General features: G+C 47.1%; 1 protein-coding gene across 3 annotated transcripts in view; it reads left to right on the top strand.

The window, feature by feature from the left end:
* CABP1 (calcium binding protein 1) overlaps nt 1-8,597 on the top strand; it is a 46,214-nt gene extending 37,617 nt beyond the window's left edge. For all 3 annotated transcript variants that reach the window (XM_081966568.1, XM_081966570.1, XM_081966569.1), the window contains 3 exons: nt 3,958-4,067; nt 4,714-4,861; nt 8,003-8,597. In XM_081966568.1, coding sequence (XP_081822694.1) covers nt 3,958-4,067; nt 4,714-4,861; nt 8,003-8,028 — 284 coding nt within the window. In that variant the 3' untranslated portion in view covers nt 8,029-8,597. The remainder of the gene's footprint in view (nt 1-3,957; nt 4,068-4,713; nt 4,862-8,002) is intronic.
* The last annotated feature ends 8,798 nt before the right edge of the window (nt 8,598-17,395 follow it).

Here is a 17,395-nt window from a genome sequence, read left to right as displayed (position 1 = left end):
GTTCTTCAAGTTGCTCAAGTCTCTTCAATTCCAACCAAATTTTCCACTTAGGCTTCCTCTTCTTGCCTCTTTGGTTCCTTTGTATTTTCAAACCCAATTCTTTGGTGGTTATGAAGGTTGCTGCATACATCCGCTGGTTTGTTTCAGCTAATGTAGTGGTTTGAATGGTTTGCACAGCCTCATTGACCTTTTTTTAGTACATTTCCCAATTCTTTCCAGTTCATTTGGTTCAGCTTTGGCAAACGTGTTCTTTCAGCATCTTCCATTTGATGCTTTATTTTCTCAGCTAATTGAGCACTATCTGTTGGTGCTTGCTCTTCAGTGCTTCCTTGTTCTTTATCTTCATCCATTTTAGCAGCCTCTTCCTCCCTTTCTTCCTCAGTTTGCTTTTGAATCTGCAAATCATTCTTGATGTTACTCTTCGTTGTTGGTATACTCAGACCATTAGTTGCTTTCTCTTCGATTCCTGTTAATTCTGCTGTAGTGAAAAATTTGTGGCTCAGAATTACACGTCATTGGTCCATTAGCCTTTGTTCACTGATATCACGGTCCATGTGGTTCACCTTCCAAATCTGATACATTCGTTTTTGAAATCCACGTTTTGCTGGCTCAGACTGATAGCAAGCTTTGATAATAGTTTTCTTCCCTAGTCCAGATTTTTCGCTTTTTTGCTTTTTTTCCCAGTAGCTTGTCAGCTCCATGCCCTGGTTGCCTAGCAGAGGGAGCTGAGCCCTGTAGCTCATATTGCGCAGAATGCCCAGGAGCCATAGCATCCAATGGAACCCTTGTTAATCCGGGCGACGGTTCAGCTGGCATAAATTTCATTTTTCTCGTATTCACCATGCTTGAATGGGTTGTGGAACAATTTTTGTCTGGCCCTTCACCTAAGACCTGTCTGATATGGTTGCACCTGTTCAGCATAGCCCTTGGGATCCCTAGAGCGTGCAAGCCCCTCCACCATGACAAGGCAAAGCTCCTCGGAGGGGTTGTTGTTGTTGTTGTTATTTACACAAAAATGTGAAGACCTTCTGTTCTGGTTCTTCAGCCGTCATTGGCTTTCATACACAATAGTTCCTCTGCAGAACCTGGGGTGCCGTAATGGCATTGTATCTGTTGTTATTATTATTGTGACTATTATTATTTTATCCTACATTTTAAGGAGAACACAGGGCAACCAAAAGAGCAACAGTGACCTTATTTTGATAAAACCTGTTAAGTAAGGGAAATTGTTACCAGACTCCTCTTGATTTTTTTTGTAGCCACAGACTCATGTTTCTCAAACTGGAAGGTGTGGGCTTGAATGCCTGGAATTCTGGGAGTTGAAGTCTCCATTCATGCTGACTGGGGAACTCTGGGAACTGAAGTCCACACATCTTCAGCGCTGAGAGAAGCTGCTTGAGAGTGGAGAAAGCAGGAGAAGGGGGTTTTACGACCTCAAAGAGCTGACCTGGAGAGGGGCAGCCTGGCTCCCCTCCCTCAATCTGCTGGAGCAAAGGACGCCCAGGGGGCTTCTCCTTGGCTCCCACCCTGAGGGAGGGAGGACGGAGGAGCCCCTTGCAGTCTGGGTGGGGGGCGCCAGTTGGGGATGAAGGGAAGGGAAGGGCTCTGCTCAGCGCCTTGCACATCCTCCCGCTCGCTCAGAGCAAGGCAAGCAGAAGGATTGTCCCCCAAGAGCAGTTCCCGTCGCAAGGCCAGATGGCGTGACTCCCGCACGCGTAATCTGCCTTCGCGCTTTGCTGCACCCCTTTCCTCCAGGGCCGCCTTGCTGGGGGCACGGAAACCAGGCTCCGTTGGTTGGAATCAGTTCCAGTTGGCCTGGCAAGGCGACTCGGTTCTGGTCTCGCCCTTTCCTCCTCCGAGGGCAGCAGCGATTATTCTGCGGTGAATTAGCAGCAGCAGCAGCAGGGCAGCGAGAGAGTCGGAGGCCGACTTAATCAGGGGACCTGCTATCGCCTCGAACCACCAGATGCCTCAGTTGAGAGGAAGCATCGCTTTGTTTTGGGGAAGAAGCAACTCTTTGGAGGTTATGAAAAAGGAGAAAGTGGCACTTGTTCATGTCTGGTCAGGTTGCTATCTTGAAATGTAAAAAGAAAAAGGAATCCTGTGCTAAGAGCTGCAGTGATCCCCAAGCTGTGGATGTGCTTGCCTCTGTGTGTGTGTGTGTGTGTGTGTGTGTGTGTGCACAAGTTCACACACATGTATATAAAAAGAGGTCGAGACTCTAGAAAGAGTGCAGAGAAGAGCAACCAAGAGGATGAGGGGATTGGAGGCTAAGATGTATGATGAACGGTTGCACAAACTGGGCATGGCTAGTCTAGTGAAGAGAAGGACCAGGGGAGACAAGATAGCAGTCTTCCAATATTGGAGGAGCTGCCCCAGAGAGGAGGAGGGGGTCAAGCTATTTTCCAAAGAACATTTGAAAGCCAAACAAGGAACAATAGATGGAAACCGGACAAGGAGAGATTCAATCTAGAAATAAGGAATTTTCTGACAATAGGAACTATCAACCAGTGGAACAGAAGTTGCCTTCGGAAGTTGTGGGAGCTTCATCCCTGGAGTCTTTCAAGAAGAGACTGGGCTGCCATCTATCAAAAATGGTGTAGGGTCTCCTGTTTGGGCAGGGGGTTGGACTAGATGACCTACAAGGTCCCTTCCAACTCTGCTAATCTAATCTGCATGCATGTATAAACCTGAACTTCAAAGCTGAGCCCGTCTGCTCCTGCCCCAGTCACTGGCCTTTGCCATTTATGTCCTCTTGCTCACCAGGCCCTGTGCTCTGCCCTGTTAGCAGCTCTTTTTATACCAAGCATAGAGTTAAGGGGGCTGGAAGGGAACTTGGAGGTCTTCTAGTCCAACCCCTGCTCAGGGCAGCGCTCTTCATACCATCTTGGACAAATGGTTGTCAAGCCTTTTCTTGAAAACTTTAACGATGGTTCAGGATCAGCTTTAAAAAAAAAGCAACAGTGCTGTAGATTAGAGGTCTTCAAACGTGGCAACTTTAAGACTTGTGGACTTCAATTCCCACAAGTCTTTAAGTCGCCACGTTTGAAGACCCCTGCTGTAGACAATTTTTAGCTGGCTGTTTCTCAACCTTGTCAGCTGTAAGATGTGTGGACTTCAACTCCCAGAATTCATGGGAGGCTGGGAAATTCAGGGAGCCAAAGCCTTTAAGTTAGCAAGGTTGGGAAATATTGCTCTGGCTGTTTTCCAAGTATTTATGAGGTTGTTTTTTTCAGGCTCACTGGAGAAAAAATATTTTCCACTCTTCCTTCAGGGAGGCCATCCAGGGTTCTTTGTGTGGTTCACAGCCGTAAATGTTACCATCCTGGGAATATTTCGGGTCATGAGTCAGTCTGAACTCAGAGCTGCTTGATTTTATTCCATGCCAAGCGGCAGACGTACATCGGTCTCATTTATCCTGCTGGTGTGCCGAGAATGTTGGTTGCCTAAAAGGGTGCAGGACGAAGGATGCTGAGTCTATTTAAATTAGGAAATTCAGATTGGAAAATATAATCATGGGAAACAGCAGATCCTTGCAATTTCAGGTCTACAGCTCATGGGTTTATTTTAAGTGCACATTTGTGCTGTGACATCCTGACATGAATTCATAACAAGCCTAATATTTTGCACACTTTCTTTCAGTAGGACGTTTGAAAATACTTATTTTTCTTCTGTACATGCAGACTCCGAGGCTTCCTCCAGCAGTTGCAAAACAAGGGGGCAGGGGATAGGTGGGTGGGTGGACTGCTCCTTTTGAGACGTCAATTGTTTCTGTGCCCCTTTAGGCACAGGCCAAGATGCATGGAGCCCCCCAGCGCATGCTGTTTTCTCCACCCCATGTGGGGCCACTTGTGCACATCTTATAGCATCCAGGCGGTGCGGCCGGAGTCTGGGTTCGGATGGGGGGGGGCTCAGCTGTAACCGCCTTCTGCACATTCTTCCTCCTCGTGTTCTCAGTGGGAGGCCATGTAGACTTTGACGACTTTGTGGAACTGATGGGACCCAAGCTGCTGGCAGAGACGGCCGACATGATTGGGGTGAAGGAGCTGCGGGATGCCTTCAGGGAGGTGAGAAACCATCTTCCTCCCAGAGGGAGGCTTGTGTTGTTCTGCCTTCTTCTTGGGGGGCCCAAAGGTCTCTTTCCCCAATTCTCTTGAGGGTGGTTTTTCCTTACTTGACATGATGGAGATGCTGCTGCTGCTGCTGCTATTCTCCTCCTTTTCTCCCCCGTTGCTGCTTCCTCCCTAGTTGGAGTAGGTGTGCTTCGGATTGAATCTCAAAAAAATTGCTTTGTGGCAAGTGCCGGAAGACGCGAGGCGCACCTGTCTGCCGCCCTTGAGAAGAGGGGGTTGAGAGAAATTGCTGGAGACAGGTGTCAGGTTCACTCTCCTGCACACACCGAAGTACGCAGCCCTGCTTTCCAGCTGCCGCTCTGAAGAGAAGAATTCCCTCCTATTCCCTCCACTGGGAATGGCCTCGTCTCGGTTCTTCTTGTGAATTTCAAGTGCAGCTCACACTTGCATGGAATTGTATTTAATGCGGCTGTTGGCCAACGGCTTTCAAGGGAAACCCTCAAAATGGGAGGTGTAAAACCAAAGTGTGGTCACCGTTGCAGTGGGCTCGGTTGGGTGGAGGCGTAGCTTTGAGGGGGCCACGGAAAGCCTTTGGGGAACCACCAACTCTCTGTGGTTTCTCCCGGTCTGCTCTTTGCAGTTTGATACCAACGGAGACGGAGAAATCAGCACCAACGAACTGCGAGAAGCTATGAGGAAGCTCCTTGGGCAGCAGGTGGGACACCGAGACATAGAGGACATCATACGGGACGTTGACCTGAACGGGGATGGGCGAGTGGACTTTGAAGGTGAGTAGAGGGAGGGAGGGAGGGCCTGTCCACTGGCCACAGGGAGGGAAGCAGCCACGGAGCTGGCTGGGCGACGTGGCTGCTTGGGGAAGGTTTCTTTCCTGTAGCTTGTTTACTACAGCATGTAGAGGCTCTTAAGAGGCACTCAATAAAGGCTCAGCATGGGTCTACGCACCTCACAATTCCTCTCACGACTGACCTCAGCCAGCTGCCGTGAAAATGGCTGGGATGATCTGCACACACAAACTGCCCCCCAGCCTCCAACGGAGAGGAAAAATGGGCCTCTGGCCAGCTCCCACCCTTCACCCCGACTTTAGTAGGTTAAGAGAAAGGAATCTGGCCTGGCTGTAAGAGGCTTCTGTACCTGTTGCAGCCGAGGGATGGGGGAGACTCAGAGCAAGGAGCTGGGGAGGGGGTTTCTTTCCACCCCCAACTCAAACGGGTCTCTAGACACAAACGTGGATGTTCTGCCATTTGTGATTTGGGCAGCTGAGCCCGAAGAAAATGGCCTTTGCTGGCCCAGAAGGGCAGCCAAAGCCCCCCGTGGAAACGCTCCTCAGGTGCCTTCTGACCTGCTCATGCAGCTATCTGTGGGATTTCCAGCCCACCTTCTTGAAATGGCTCCCAGAGTCACAGGTCAGGAACACAAAATCCTTCTTAAATTAAGTAATTATTTTATTTAGAAAACAAAAAATAAAAAATGGCAGATTTTCCATTCCCCCCCCCCCATCATCTCTAATTACACAGAATATAGAATCACAGAGTTGGAAGGGACCTTGGAGGTCTTCTAGTCCAACCCCCTGCTCAGGCAGGAAACCCTACACCATTCCAGACAAATGGGTGTCCAGTCTCTTCTTAAAAACTTCCAGTGTTGGAGCATTCACAACTTCTGGAGGCAACTTCTGTTCCACTGATAAATTGTTCTCACTGTCAGGAAATTGGGGCTGAGCAATTGAAGAAATTGTGAGCTGACCTTGGAGAAGGTATGAAAAAGCTATTGAAGGGAAAAGGAAGGGAGAGAGAAGGAGGGAGGGAAGGAAGGAGGGAGAAAGGAAGGAAGGAAAGGGGAAGGGAGGAAAAGGGAGGAAAGGGGAGGAAAGGGGAGGGAAGGGAAGGCTATTTAGGTGAAAGATGGATGAAACCACGAGACAGAAGGAAGCAGGAGAAGCTCAAGCTAGTACAAGAAAGAACAACGAGATACCTGAACAGGCTTTCAAGATTCTGTTATTTAATCCCATACCCCACAATAGTAAAGAAGCATCCATTTATTTGTACACTCTCTTTTTTCAGTTATTTTGCAAATACATTGGCCACCCAGAGTCCATTTTTAAATATATTTTTTAAATTTTTGAATAAACACAAACAAACAAGACACAACAAACACCATAAAAATATCTTCAATTATAAATTGTAAAAGGTGTGTCAATTGGTTACAAAGAACTTTCGTGCATCCCTTCCACCGTCATCACCTATGATTCATATCAAGTTATATATTTTGCATCATATTATATTTATATATATTGCTATCATCATACCTCATCCTTCATATGGCTGTAATTGTTTTAACGTCCCTTTATAACAAATATTCCAAAATTTAAAACAAAACCACATAGTGGCATTCCCTTATCTATTTTCAATATCATCCAGCCACATTATACCTTTATAACACATTCAAAATAAAAATAATTATATTTGATAAAATTTTTGCACCTCTTTTCTTAATCACTGTTTACCATTTATATCTAATTTCCCTTTTATCATGCCGACACAAATATTACTTTATTATCATTATCAGTCATTTATTTAACAATAGAGCACCTGTACAAACAACTCATGCTCTTCTCCTTATCTCTTCCATAAACAAGCTTGAAGCCTTTGAAGTGCAAGGTCAAAATGACCAAAGAGAAAAAAGAAAAAGCAATGTTTCCAGGACTCAACCTCCAACCTCCAAGTGGCAGTGTAACTTCTTTTCCCTCTGAGCTTACTACCCTCTTTATATTCCTTTTATATCTTCTTTATGTTTCAGGCTTAGAAGAGACAAAATTCTTAAATGAAACAAAATAAAAAGAAAATATCCATCCCAATCAGTATTGTAGAAATAAAGAAAAAGATTTAATCCATAGGTTAAAAAAAATAGAAGAAGAAAAAATGATACTTTTACTTTAAAAAGTAGAAAATGTTTATAAAACTTCCATCCATAGGGAAAAAAATTAAAAGGATAATACACTGTCCAATAATGCTTAATTTCGTCCCTTATTTTCTTTTCTTTACCAGTTTAGTTTAGCTTCAATCTTTTTTGGGCAGTCTTTTATAAAAATAAGATTTCCTCACAGATGAACACACTTTCTCTTTCCACTTTCCTCCCGTTGCAGAGCTGTCCTGACTTCAGCAGCTTGGGGCTCTGCTTATGTCGCCGGCAAGAAGAGATTCTTTTGGATCAATCAGGGACTTTGCAGTGTCCCTGAGATCAGCAAGACGTACTCTTCCCTGACACTGTCTCTTCGGGACGGTTTAGGTCCAGGTGGACCGTCCAGTGGCAAAAGTGTCAACTGCGATCTCGGAGCTCCGAGATCGCACGTCGTGTCGTCGCGACATCAGCTCTCTTCCCCATCCAGAGTCCATTTTTGTTGGGCAGCTATAATCAAATCAATGCAATAGATGCATGAATTCCTGGGATTCCCCCCTCCCCCCAGTTTCTTGACCTGGCCTGTCTGGCATCCATCTTGAAAGGCTGCTCAAGTTTCTGTCTGCCCCTTCTTGTACTAAATGAAGTTTAGGTCCACCATTTTGAGTTTCTCTTCCCTGCTTTCTTCTATCTCTGGGCACATAAACGCTTTCCCAGGTTTTCTTTGGATGGTTCTCTCATACCCTTCTCCTAAATTCCATTACAGAAACGGTCTCTGTTTCTGGACAACTGCTGTAAATCTGAATCGGCAATGAGATTTAAATCAGTGTTTTACAAAGTTGGCCATGTTAAGATGTGTGGATTTCAACTGCAAAGCTGGCTGGGAAATTCTGGGAGTTGAAGTCCAGACGTCTTAACATGGGCAACTTTGGGGAACTCTGATCTAGGAGGACTCTTGGTCAGTGGCAGAAGGCCCTGTCCAGCATTGTCTCTCTGCCCCCTTCCCTTTTCTGCAGAATTTGTCAGGATGATGTCTCGCTGAAGACGGCTCTTGAGCTGAGCGGTGACCCAGCCTCGGAGGGTAGAAAAGGGCCCGTGTGGCGCGCCATGCCCTGAGCTCCTATGCAATGCCGGATGCCCCACCGACGGTGTGCCGCAGTGACCTGCCTCACTACTCCACCTGGCCTGACGCTCCTTCCCTCTCCACACTGTGAACGATTCGGGGTTCTCCTGCATCCAAAGCGCTGCCGGGGGAGGCGATCTCAGGGGGGGCAGCGGTGCCCGTGCCCGAAGCAGCTACGAAGGGCTGGATGTGGTCGAGGTCTCCTTTTCCAATGCCTCGCCTGCTTTTGCTCTTCCAGCCAACCCTGCAAAGCGATGAGAAAGGGGGGGGGGCTGGATGCGGGGGAGGCCCCCGGGACCAGTGCCTGACGTGTGGACTGTGCTCTGGACTTGTGTTCCTTGGCCAAGGCGCCTTGTGCGAATGCCTCCTCCCGTCTCCTCTGTGTCGCCTTGATTTTTGCCTCTGGAATGTTTTTCTGTCTCCCTACAGGCATGTTAAGGGGCACCGATATATGTTTGCGCAGAAAAACAAATAATATTGAGCAAATACTCTCTGCGAGGCTGGCTCTTCTTTGCCAAGGGATGATGGGGCCGTTATGGGGTCACTGGGGGTCAAGGCCCACAACTCCATTAAGGGGGGCTGCTAAGAGCCGCCCCCCAAAGCTGGAGATAAGGATAGAAATAGGACTAGAAATAGAGACCAGCCAGTTTGCAAACTATGCAATCTCACCCAAGAAGCCACGTTGTGGGACAACATACAACACCCTGGCTGTTCCCCCCACTTGCCCTCCGGCCATCCAGGTCTAAGGCCAACATGGTGGCTGCAGCCCTGCAATTGAGGCTGTCTATTTCTTATCTGTGCCGCTGCCATCTTGACCTGACTCCAGAGATGCCAGCTGCTGAAGGAGGAGGGCCAGGACTCTCGCCTGACTGGGCTGGCCGTTCATCTGAGACAGGCGGGTGCCAGGCCCTTGAGGTGCATGCGGTGCACAGGAAAACAGGTGGAGCTTTGATCACACTGCTGTGGCCGTTATCTTGCCTTTTTTTGACCAAACACTGCAGACCTCCTGAATGGAGCTACCCCCTTTTACGCAGGTGGGACACAGCAGGTGTGGCTGCAGCAATTGGGAGCTCTTTGTGCTCAGAGTGGTAGGCAACTCATCTAGCGGATTAGAGAATCGAAATGGGCTTTTACAAAATTATTAAATTCAGGCAAAATTAAATTCAGCTCGGGGCATCTTAAATGGCCAAGCAGGCTCGTATCTAGTGAGGGTGGTAGACCAGGAAATCCACAGCCCTGCTAAGAAAACATGGTGGATCATGCCTCTATGAAGCGGCCAGGAGCACGGGAGTCTTTGTCTTTATAAAACGATTGCACATGCACAAACGCACACATCCCCATGCTGTGTTCATGGATGTCTCACTACAGTGCCTGTATAAGACCTTCAGCATAGACGAAGCACATGAAATGCAATATCAATGGAGATTCGTAATGCAATCAGCAGGAAAAGCCTTCTAAATGACTAAATACAAAATGAAATACTGAAATTACTCTGTATGACACAACACTATTAATCCAGATCAGTGTTTCTCAACCTCAGCAACTTTAGGGCGTGTGGCTTTCAATTCCCAGAATTCGCTAACCAGCAAGGGAGGCTGAAGAATTCTGGGAGTAGAAGTGCACCCTCCTTAAAAGTGGCTCCGTTTGAGAAACACCGAAGCTGTTTGGAAGATACGGACATCCCGTGGCAGAAGTTGGTGGCTGTTGGCTGGGAAGTGAAGAGGGAGGGGGGGGCGTGGGAGGCTTTGGTGGTGTTGCCATTGAATAGGTGTCCTGTGCCTGTGGGAGGCTCAGCCGAGGGAGGGACTCCCATTCTGATCTCACATGCCTACAAAAGGAAAATCCCAGCTTGTAGAGAGGTGGCTATGAAGAAACCTGGAACTCCTTGCACAGAGTGTTCACACAACACGCTAAACTGGTGTCGTAATCGCAGGCTAGAAGAACATGGCTGGGTTCAGGTCGTGTGCTCAGACCCATCAATCAGCTGATTATATTTCCATATGAAGGTCTGCTTTCCACAACAGGCGGAACCCCAAAGACACACAACCATCAGCTTCTTCTCCCACATGGTGTGGACCGCACTTGCCCTGACAAAAGCCCAGAATGGATCGTCCCCCACTCAGCCCCCATGGCTTGGTCTGGCCCCTTAGTTAGCACCTCTCATTAAACTTGGGGGGGAAAGGGGGGGTCAGGACCTAGTTCCTCCAGGCTTACTCCTCCTGCAAGAGAGGCTCTCTTGCTTCTCTCGTTCTCTGTCAAACAGCCCATGGAGGCAGGGGGAGGGTTGTTGGGAGGCAGTTTTCATGTACAGACGGATTTGGGGATTAGGTCTTCAATCTAATAATCTCATTGCAGAGATTACTCATCTCATCTCCCAGCCAGGGCAGCTTCATTGGTCAGCATCTCAGCCCGTTTTTCTGGCAGGAGACATCTGGGAGAGGAACTGGACCTCCTCCTCTCTGCAGGGGCCTTTCCAGCCTCATGTGCTCCAGGAGTGCAGGGACTGTCTTGAAGCCTTTCCGGTTAGGAAGGCCCAAAGGGGAGAGGGGCAGGTGGAGGACAGGTGGCCTTTGGAAGGGCTCCATGCATTGGGTTGAAGGGCAATTCACTCCTCCTTACCAATAAAGGAGAATATTTGTAGCTCAGGGTTGAAATGATGCTCCTTGGTGCTCTTTGAGCTTCGTTGTTTTCTTGCAGACACTGCATTACCCAACTAGGCAACATCACTAGCACTGATGATGTTACCTAGTTAGGTAATGAAACATCTGCAAAAAACCACCCAAGCTTAGAGAGCAACAGCTCCCTCCCCTGGCCAATTTGCCCTCAGACAGCAGCATCACAAAACAGCTGGATCTCTCAGCTGGTCCTCATTTGCCCTCCCCTTGCTTGGGAAGAGAAAGTACCCTGAAATGTTTGGGGTTAGAACCCCAATTCCAGACCTTCCAAGCTGGAGCGGCTGCCATCAGCCCTCCCCAGAGCGCAGCATTTGCAAAGACAAGGGGCTAGGGCTGGGGATCTCTAGGGGGGAATGTGTTCATGGGCACAAAATGACAGGTCTGCTACAGGGAGCATAAACGTTTGCTTTTGAAGGCTCTTAGCGTTGGTGGAAACAACCACAAAGAAAGAGCTGAAGTTAGGAGCCATTTGCAGCTGCTCAGTTGCCAAGGAATGAACTAGATTTTGTGTACCACGTACTGCACTGGGTGCCACACACAAACTGCCCCCTTCCAGCCTCCTCTGCTTGTTAAATGGAAGTATGGCAATTCTATTCCTCTCCACCTGGTGGACTAAGCCCCGCTGAGTCTCATTTACAATGATTACAGATGATGCTCATTAATCTCCTGTGATTTGGCACTTAGCTTAAGCTCTGATTTGTGCAGATCAGCAATCCTCCTTCAAAGCATTTAAATGCAACTGAGAGCACATGGCTGGATAGGAACTGGAAATGAAGGGCTGCGTCTCCTCCAATGGCTGCATCCCTTTGCAGCCTAAAACAAGCTTTCTGCCCTCCCAAAGCAGGAGCCAAGCAAAACCAGCACACGGGGGGAAGTGTAGCAGGACTTTCTCTATGGACAACTGTAGTTATTCCCCTCCATTTTCAGCCTGGATTTGCCCAACCGGCATGTCAGGGCTAAACGGTTTGTGGTAGGCTTGCCTGTTGCTTCTGCACGTTGGGTGGGTCATCTCCTTAAACGATGATAAACAATGATCTGTAAGATCCCTTCCACCTTGATCAGGGGTCTCCAAACTTGGCACCTTTACGACTGTGGATTTCAATTCCCGTAATTCCCAAGGCATAGCTGGCTGGGGTCTACAAGTCTTAAAGTTTTGGAGACCGACCTAAATGACTTACTAGGTTTAGGGTAACATGTTGCATTTTGGTAATTGGTGTTGAGGATTTAGCAGGATGTATGAAAGCACCAGAACCTTCGGCCAAGGATGGATAGAGTCACAGAAAAGCCTGGGTAGCAACGTTTGGGCTCCAACATTGTTTTGTTGTGGCCCTTCATTCAATCGTTTTTCCTGCTGCCAGCAGCATTTTGCCAGAAAAAGGAGCTGAAATGGTGGAGAATTCAGAATTTTTATTTTAAACATTTCTGTGCTCCATTTTAATATCAGGGGGCAGGACAGATATTCCCATCAGGGAGCAACTATCTTCGGATCCTGCCAGGCAAAAAACCCCAAAAGTGACCTTGTGCAAGATGCAGACTGTGCCAGTGACACGAGTGACGCATGTTAGGTAATTGGCATCCTTGGTGTGAAGGCATGGCTTCCCATGGACACGTGCGCCAGAATTGATTCTTGGCCAAGGTAAGTTGAGCGGCTTCTGCTTCTTCCTATCTTTACTTACCTCTCTGTGCCCCGTAGACTTACTCCTTGTCAGACAATCAGACAAGCAAATAAATGTTGCAGAACGAGGAGCAGAGGACGTTGGTCATGCCAGCCTGAAGAGGCAGTTTCTGCAGAATGCAGAGGGTTCAATTCCCTGCAAGAGGAAGATCACCCAGCAAGGAGCCTGTTGAGATCGAGGGCCCTTCCAGATGAGAAGGCTGGGCCTGGCAAAGGGCTGCCATGATTCCACTCTTCCACCCTCCCAGCAGATGGCATCGTTACTGACATTTTGCAAAAACAATTTCTTCTCGTTTTCTCAGTATTTCATCCACGTGACGGGGGCTCTTCCTTTCTGGGGTGTGGAGTGGCTGCATTCTCCTTCAGGTGATTCAGCTCCAAACTTCAGTTTGTTGCCTTAGTCAAGAAGGCAAACTTCAAAGGGGCCAAAGCATAAAATTGTACAATGCTATATAAAAGAAAATCTGTTTCCTTTTTTGAAAGAGGTGAAAGGAGAAAAGATTTCAGGATGAACCAGGATGGGGCAACACGTCTGACTAACAGCAGATGGTGCCTGGCTGAGAGTTCCCTCAATTTAAATACTAGGTCCTCATACTGTCCCAATTTCTGAGAAGTGGAATTGGAAGGATTTTGATACAGACACATTCTTAGTCATAATCTTTCTCCTTGATTTTTGAGAGTATTTATTTTTAAAGAGCAATCAGAGCATTTAAATTCTATTCGGTTCTTGTGGTCCACTCTAATATTTCACAAGTCCAAACCTCGGGTAAATAATAGATTACGGTAATTTATTTTAAGTTGGCACAGATCTTTTTTTTAAAAATGAGTATTGCATGGTTTGATGTGCTACCTGTCCATGAGGACCGGCAGAGCTGGGAGCGGGATTCAGAGACTTAGCCAGGGGGTTGGACTAGAAGACCACCAAGGTCCTTTCCAGCCTTATCATTCTATGCTTTTTTGATTTACTATGCAGCCACAGTGAAGCCTGTGAGGTAGTGTGGCCTTCCTTTCCTCCCTGGTGCCTTGTAGATGGTTTCCAGCCTTCACAGCTGTGTTGAGGATAATCAGAATGGTTTCCAATATTTGCACTGGCCACACTGCCTCTGGACTCTGTCCAGATCTAACTCTAGGCCAGGGGTGTCCAAACTTGGGAACTTTAAGACTTGTGGACTTCAACTCCCAGAATTCCCCAGCCAGCCATGCTGGCTGGGGAATTCTGGGAGTTGAAGTCCACAAGTCTTAAAGTTCCCAAGTTTGGACACCCCTGCTCTAGGCTATAGTGTGCCCAGAAGAAAAGGAGAGGGAAGAGTATATAAACCAAGTCCTCTTGGATTCAGAACACAGCCTCATGGGGTGAAAGGGACCTCAGAGAGCTTGCAGTGCAATCTCCTCCTCAAGGCAGCTTTATACCATCCCAGGCAAATGACTGTCCAGTGTTTTTTTTTTTTAAAAAAAACACCCCTTAGATTGGAGAAAGTATGGAGAGACAGTACGAGTAGCCTTCGGGGAATGCTGTCCTGCAAAAGTCGGAACAAGCTTGTTCTGCTGCTGGGGGGGGGAGGGAGGGAGAGGAGAGACAGAAGATGCCAGCATGTCAGCAAACTTCCAGAGAGAGAGAGAGATCTTGGGCAGAAGATCTGGAGGCTCTCCTTTGGTGTAAGGAGAGGATACGGTGGATCTTCTGCCTCAGGCGGTTTGATTGTACCACTGTCTGAATTTCCAGGTCTTGCACCAAGCAGTGGGCTGGGGCTAGGTGGTAGTGGTGTCCGTAGTCCCTTCCACCTTCTGTAGTCTGAGGATGAGGAATTCTGAGCAGGATTCTTGTAGGGGAACAGCTCCACCTAGTGCCTCTAACTGCCTTCATGAATGCGCCTGGCTGTTCAGAGCACTCGGCTTTTATCAGTGCTTTAACATTTTATTGAGTTATAAGATACAGAATACAAAGGTAAATAGGAAAGAAGTGATGGAAAAAAGGGGAGGGGGGAGAAAAAGAAGAGTTGACTCTCAGTTCCCTCATTTTACTGCAGTAAAATAAAGCATTAACATCAAACCACGACTTTTTTTCATAGTGATATAAACTAGCCATTTCTATAAGGATCTATCCATCTAATTGGTAAAACCCAAAATTAAAGTTTCATTCTGTTCCACCTCAAGCACAAAGTTCTGAAGTGCTCTCCAAGTGGAAATGAAGGTATTTATATTCTTTTCTTTAATAGGGCACTCAGCCTTTAGATGCTACCCAAAAATAAAATAAAATCCAGAATAACAGAGTTGGAAGAGACGTTCGCTGTTCAAATGCCAGAAATATGCCTCCGAAGAAAACCTGCCAGAGACCAAAGACCTGCCTCAGTTTGGGCCAAGTCATCGAGGTCTCTTGAGAGAGTACAGAGGGAGAGCCCTCGCAGAAGACAGTCACATCTTTGGGGGTCTTTGAGGGTCACGACTTTCTGCAGGTGTCTGAGGCGTCCTTAGAATTATCTAGAAGCTTCTTCTGTCTGAAGAAACTATGAGAGAGAGAGAGAAAGGACTGAATCCACCAGAGCCAGCAGGAACAAAAACGGAAAAGCTTTCCTCTGTTGCCAGGATGGGTGCAAAAGAGTGAAGCTTGTCCAGCAGAGTAACTGGAAGGAGCCCTCTGCTACCATTGAACCCCATTGAACCCTAACCCTACCCCCCCCCCCCCCGCCTGTGAATAAACCAGAACACAGGCTTGGTTGTTTGCCACTGTTTAATTACTGAGATAACGAATCCTTTAGCTGAGGGCCCAGACAACTTACATTCAATAGAGTAGCTCTGCAGCAACCCAGATAATTCAAATGAAGCAACGCATAGTCCAAAGCAGACACGGCTAGAATACACAGATAGATTTTCTTCACTACTAATTCCAACGGTTGTTTCCTGCAAATGTCCCCTCCCAACGCCTCACCTATAATCTGTTGGGAGGGGCCAATCCCCAACCACCCGTGCTTAATCATCTTCTGTGAGTCTGCCTACGGAGTTGCTGCTTCCGTTTCTCAGCCCTTCTCAATCTAGCATCAGGGACAAACTGCCTTTGATCCTCCCCACTGCTCCATGCCTCAGGCTGTAGGGTTAATTGATTAATCAGTAGTTGGCAAACCACATTGATTAAATCAATCAAAATCCACATTCCTTCCTCTCTTAATCCTTTGGCGGTTAATCTCTTTTGCTTACAAAAAGAGACAATGGAATTTATACGTAGACATCACATTCCATGCAGCAAAATATTAACTAAGTGGAGAGTCACGTATCTATACCATGAGGTGTCCATGAGGAAATCATGCATCTGTAAACCAATCAATAGTTGCCAAGTAGATTCTCTGTCCAATGAGCTTTTGCTATTCTGAGAAGTTTGACAATAAAAGGGAGCCCCGAACAATGCTCTGGGTGGGTGCCCTTCGGGGTGCCTTCCATCGGGTGGCCTTCCCAGCACAACCTTACTCCTGTCTGCGTCTGCTTTTCTACGTCACCAACATCAGGCGCCTCCTGGTGGCCAACCAGCCCCTCTGGTCCCTGCTCTGAGTCTGAACCCTGCACAGGGTCCTCCACATCGTCCAGAGCAGACTCATATGGTTCCTCGCTATCCGAGTCCATCAGCAGCTCATCCGGATCCTGCTGGGTCACAACAGAAACCAATTTGGGAATAATCTACAGTTCCACAGTCTGATCAGGGGTCTCCCATCCTGGCCAACTTTAAGACATGTGGTCTTTTAACTCCCAGAATTCCTTAGCCAGCATGTCCTCAAATCTTGCCTCAAAGTCGCCAAGTTTGGAGACCCCTAATCTAGATGAAGGGCAATTAAAATGGGTTGATCATTAATAGTATAGCCTTTATTATCATTGTACATCATGTATACAATGAAATTGGCTAATAGCTATAACCAAACAGATCATGCAGATTCCACAATACCACTTCCAGGAAGGCCATTGCTCCAAAAATATGGAGCCACTTGAATAGAATCAGGCCATGCTGGAACTGAGACAAAATTCTTTTAAGTGGGGAATGCCAAAGCCTGCAATGCACCCAGTGCATTGGAACAAGCAACAACATACAGAATTTGCAAATGTCCTCTCAGGCTATTTCAAGGCACCTGGAAGCAATCTCTTTGCAATCACATCAGAAGCCGCTGCATGATTAGCTTCCTTAGGATGTCAAATTATAGCATCTAGATCAATGAGGGAAAATAAATAAATTTCATCAACTGTATGACAAAAGTGAAGGTTGTTTGAATACTTTTTGAATAAAAACACATTCTTCTATGAAACAGGAGAAGATGATCACCACAAAGTTTCAGATGGTGGATTCTTGCTGCAGGATATAGTTTGGAATGCCAGACAATTAATTCAGCTGAACATGTATTAATTGCCATAGAGGGCAACTGATTGTGAGGAAGGAAGTAGCAAATGGGAGCTGGACAGAATCCAGGGCAAGAGCCAACCATCCAATGATTTGAAGAAGAGGAAGGAAAGCTTATGAAAAATGCACATCAATGGGTTAACATATACTTTAAGAGGGGTCTCCAAATGTTAAGACTTTTGGACTTTAGATCCCATGGCTGCCTGAGGAATTCCGGGCATTGAAGCTCACACGTCTTAAAAGTTGCCAAGTTTGGAGAGTCCTGCTTTAGAAGAAGACAGAAAGGATAGAAGAGACAGCTAGACTAGAAATAATACATTTGGCAAAGGCAACAATCTTTAAAGAGGAAGCAGTTCAAATCCATCATTATGGGATGGGAGATCCCTGCCTTGATTACAGCCCACATGAAAAGGACTTTGGAACAGTAAACAGCACTCTTGAGTTTGTGCCAGCCGTGTGATGTGGCTGTAAAAGAAAGTCTGATGCCATTTTGGGCTGCCTCCTCCTCATCAAAAGTGCAATTTTCGACCCACAAAGAGCAAGCATGATGCTCTCCTGTCC

This window comes from Natrix helvetica (genome assembly GCF_964273705.1).
Source record: "Natrix helvetica genome assembly, chromosome: 14".
NCBI lineage: Eukaryota > Metazoa > Chordata > Lepidosauria > Squamata > Natricidae > Natrix > Natrix helvetica.
Note: the sequence above shows the minus strand (reverse complement) of the source record. Positions and strands in the feature narration are given on the sequence as shown.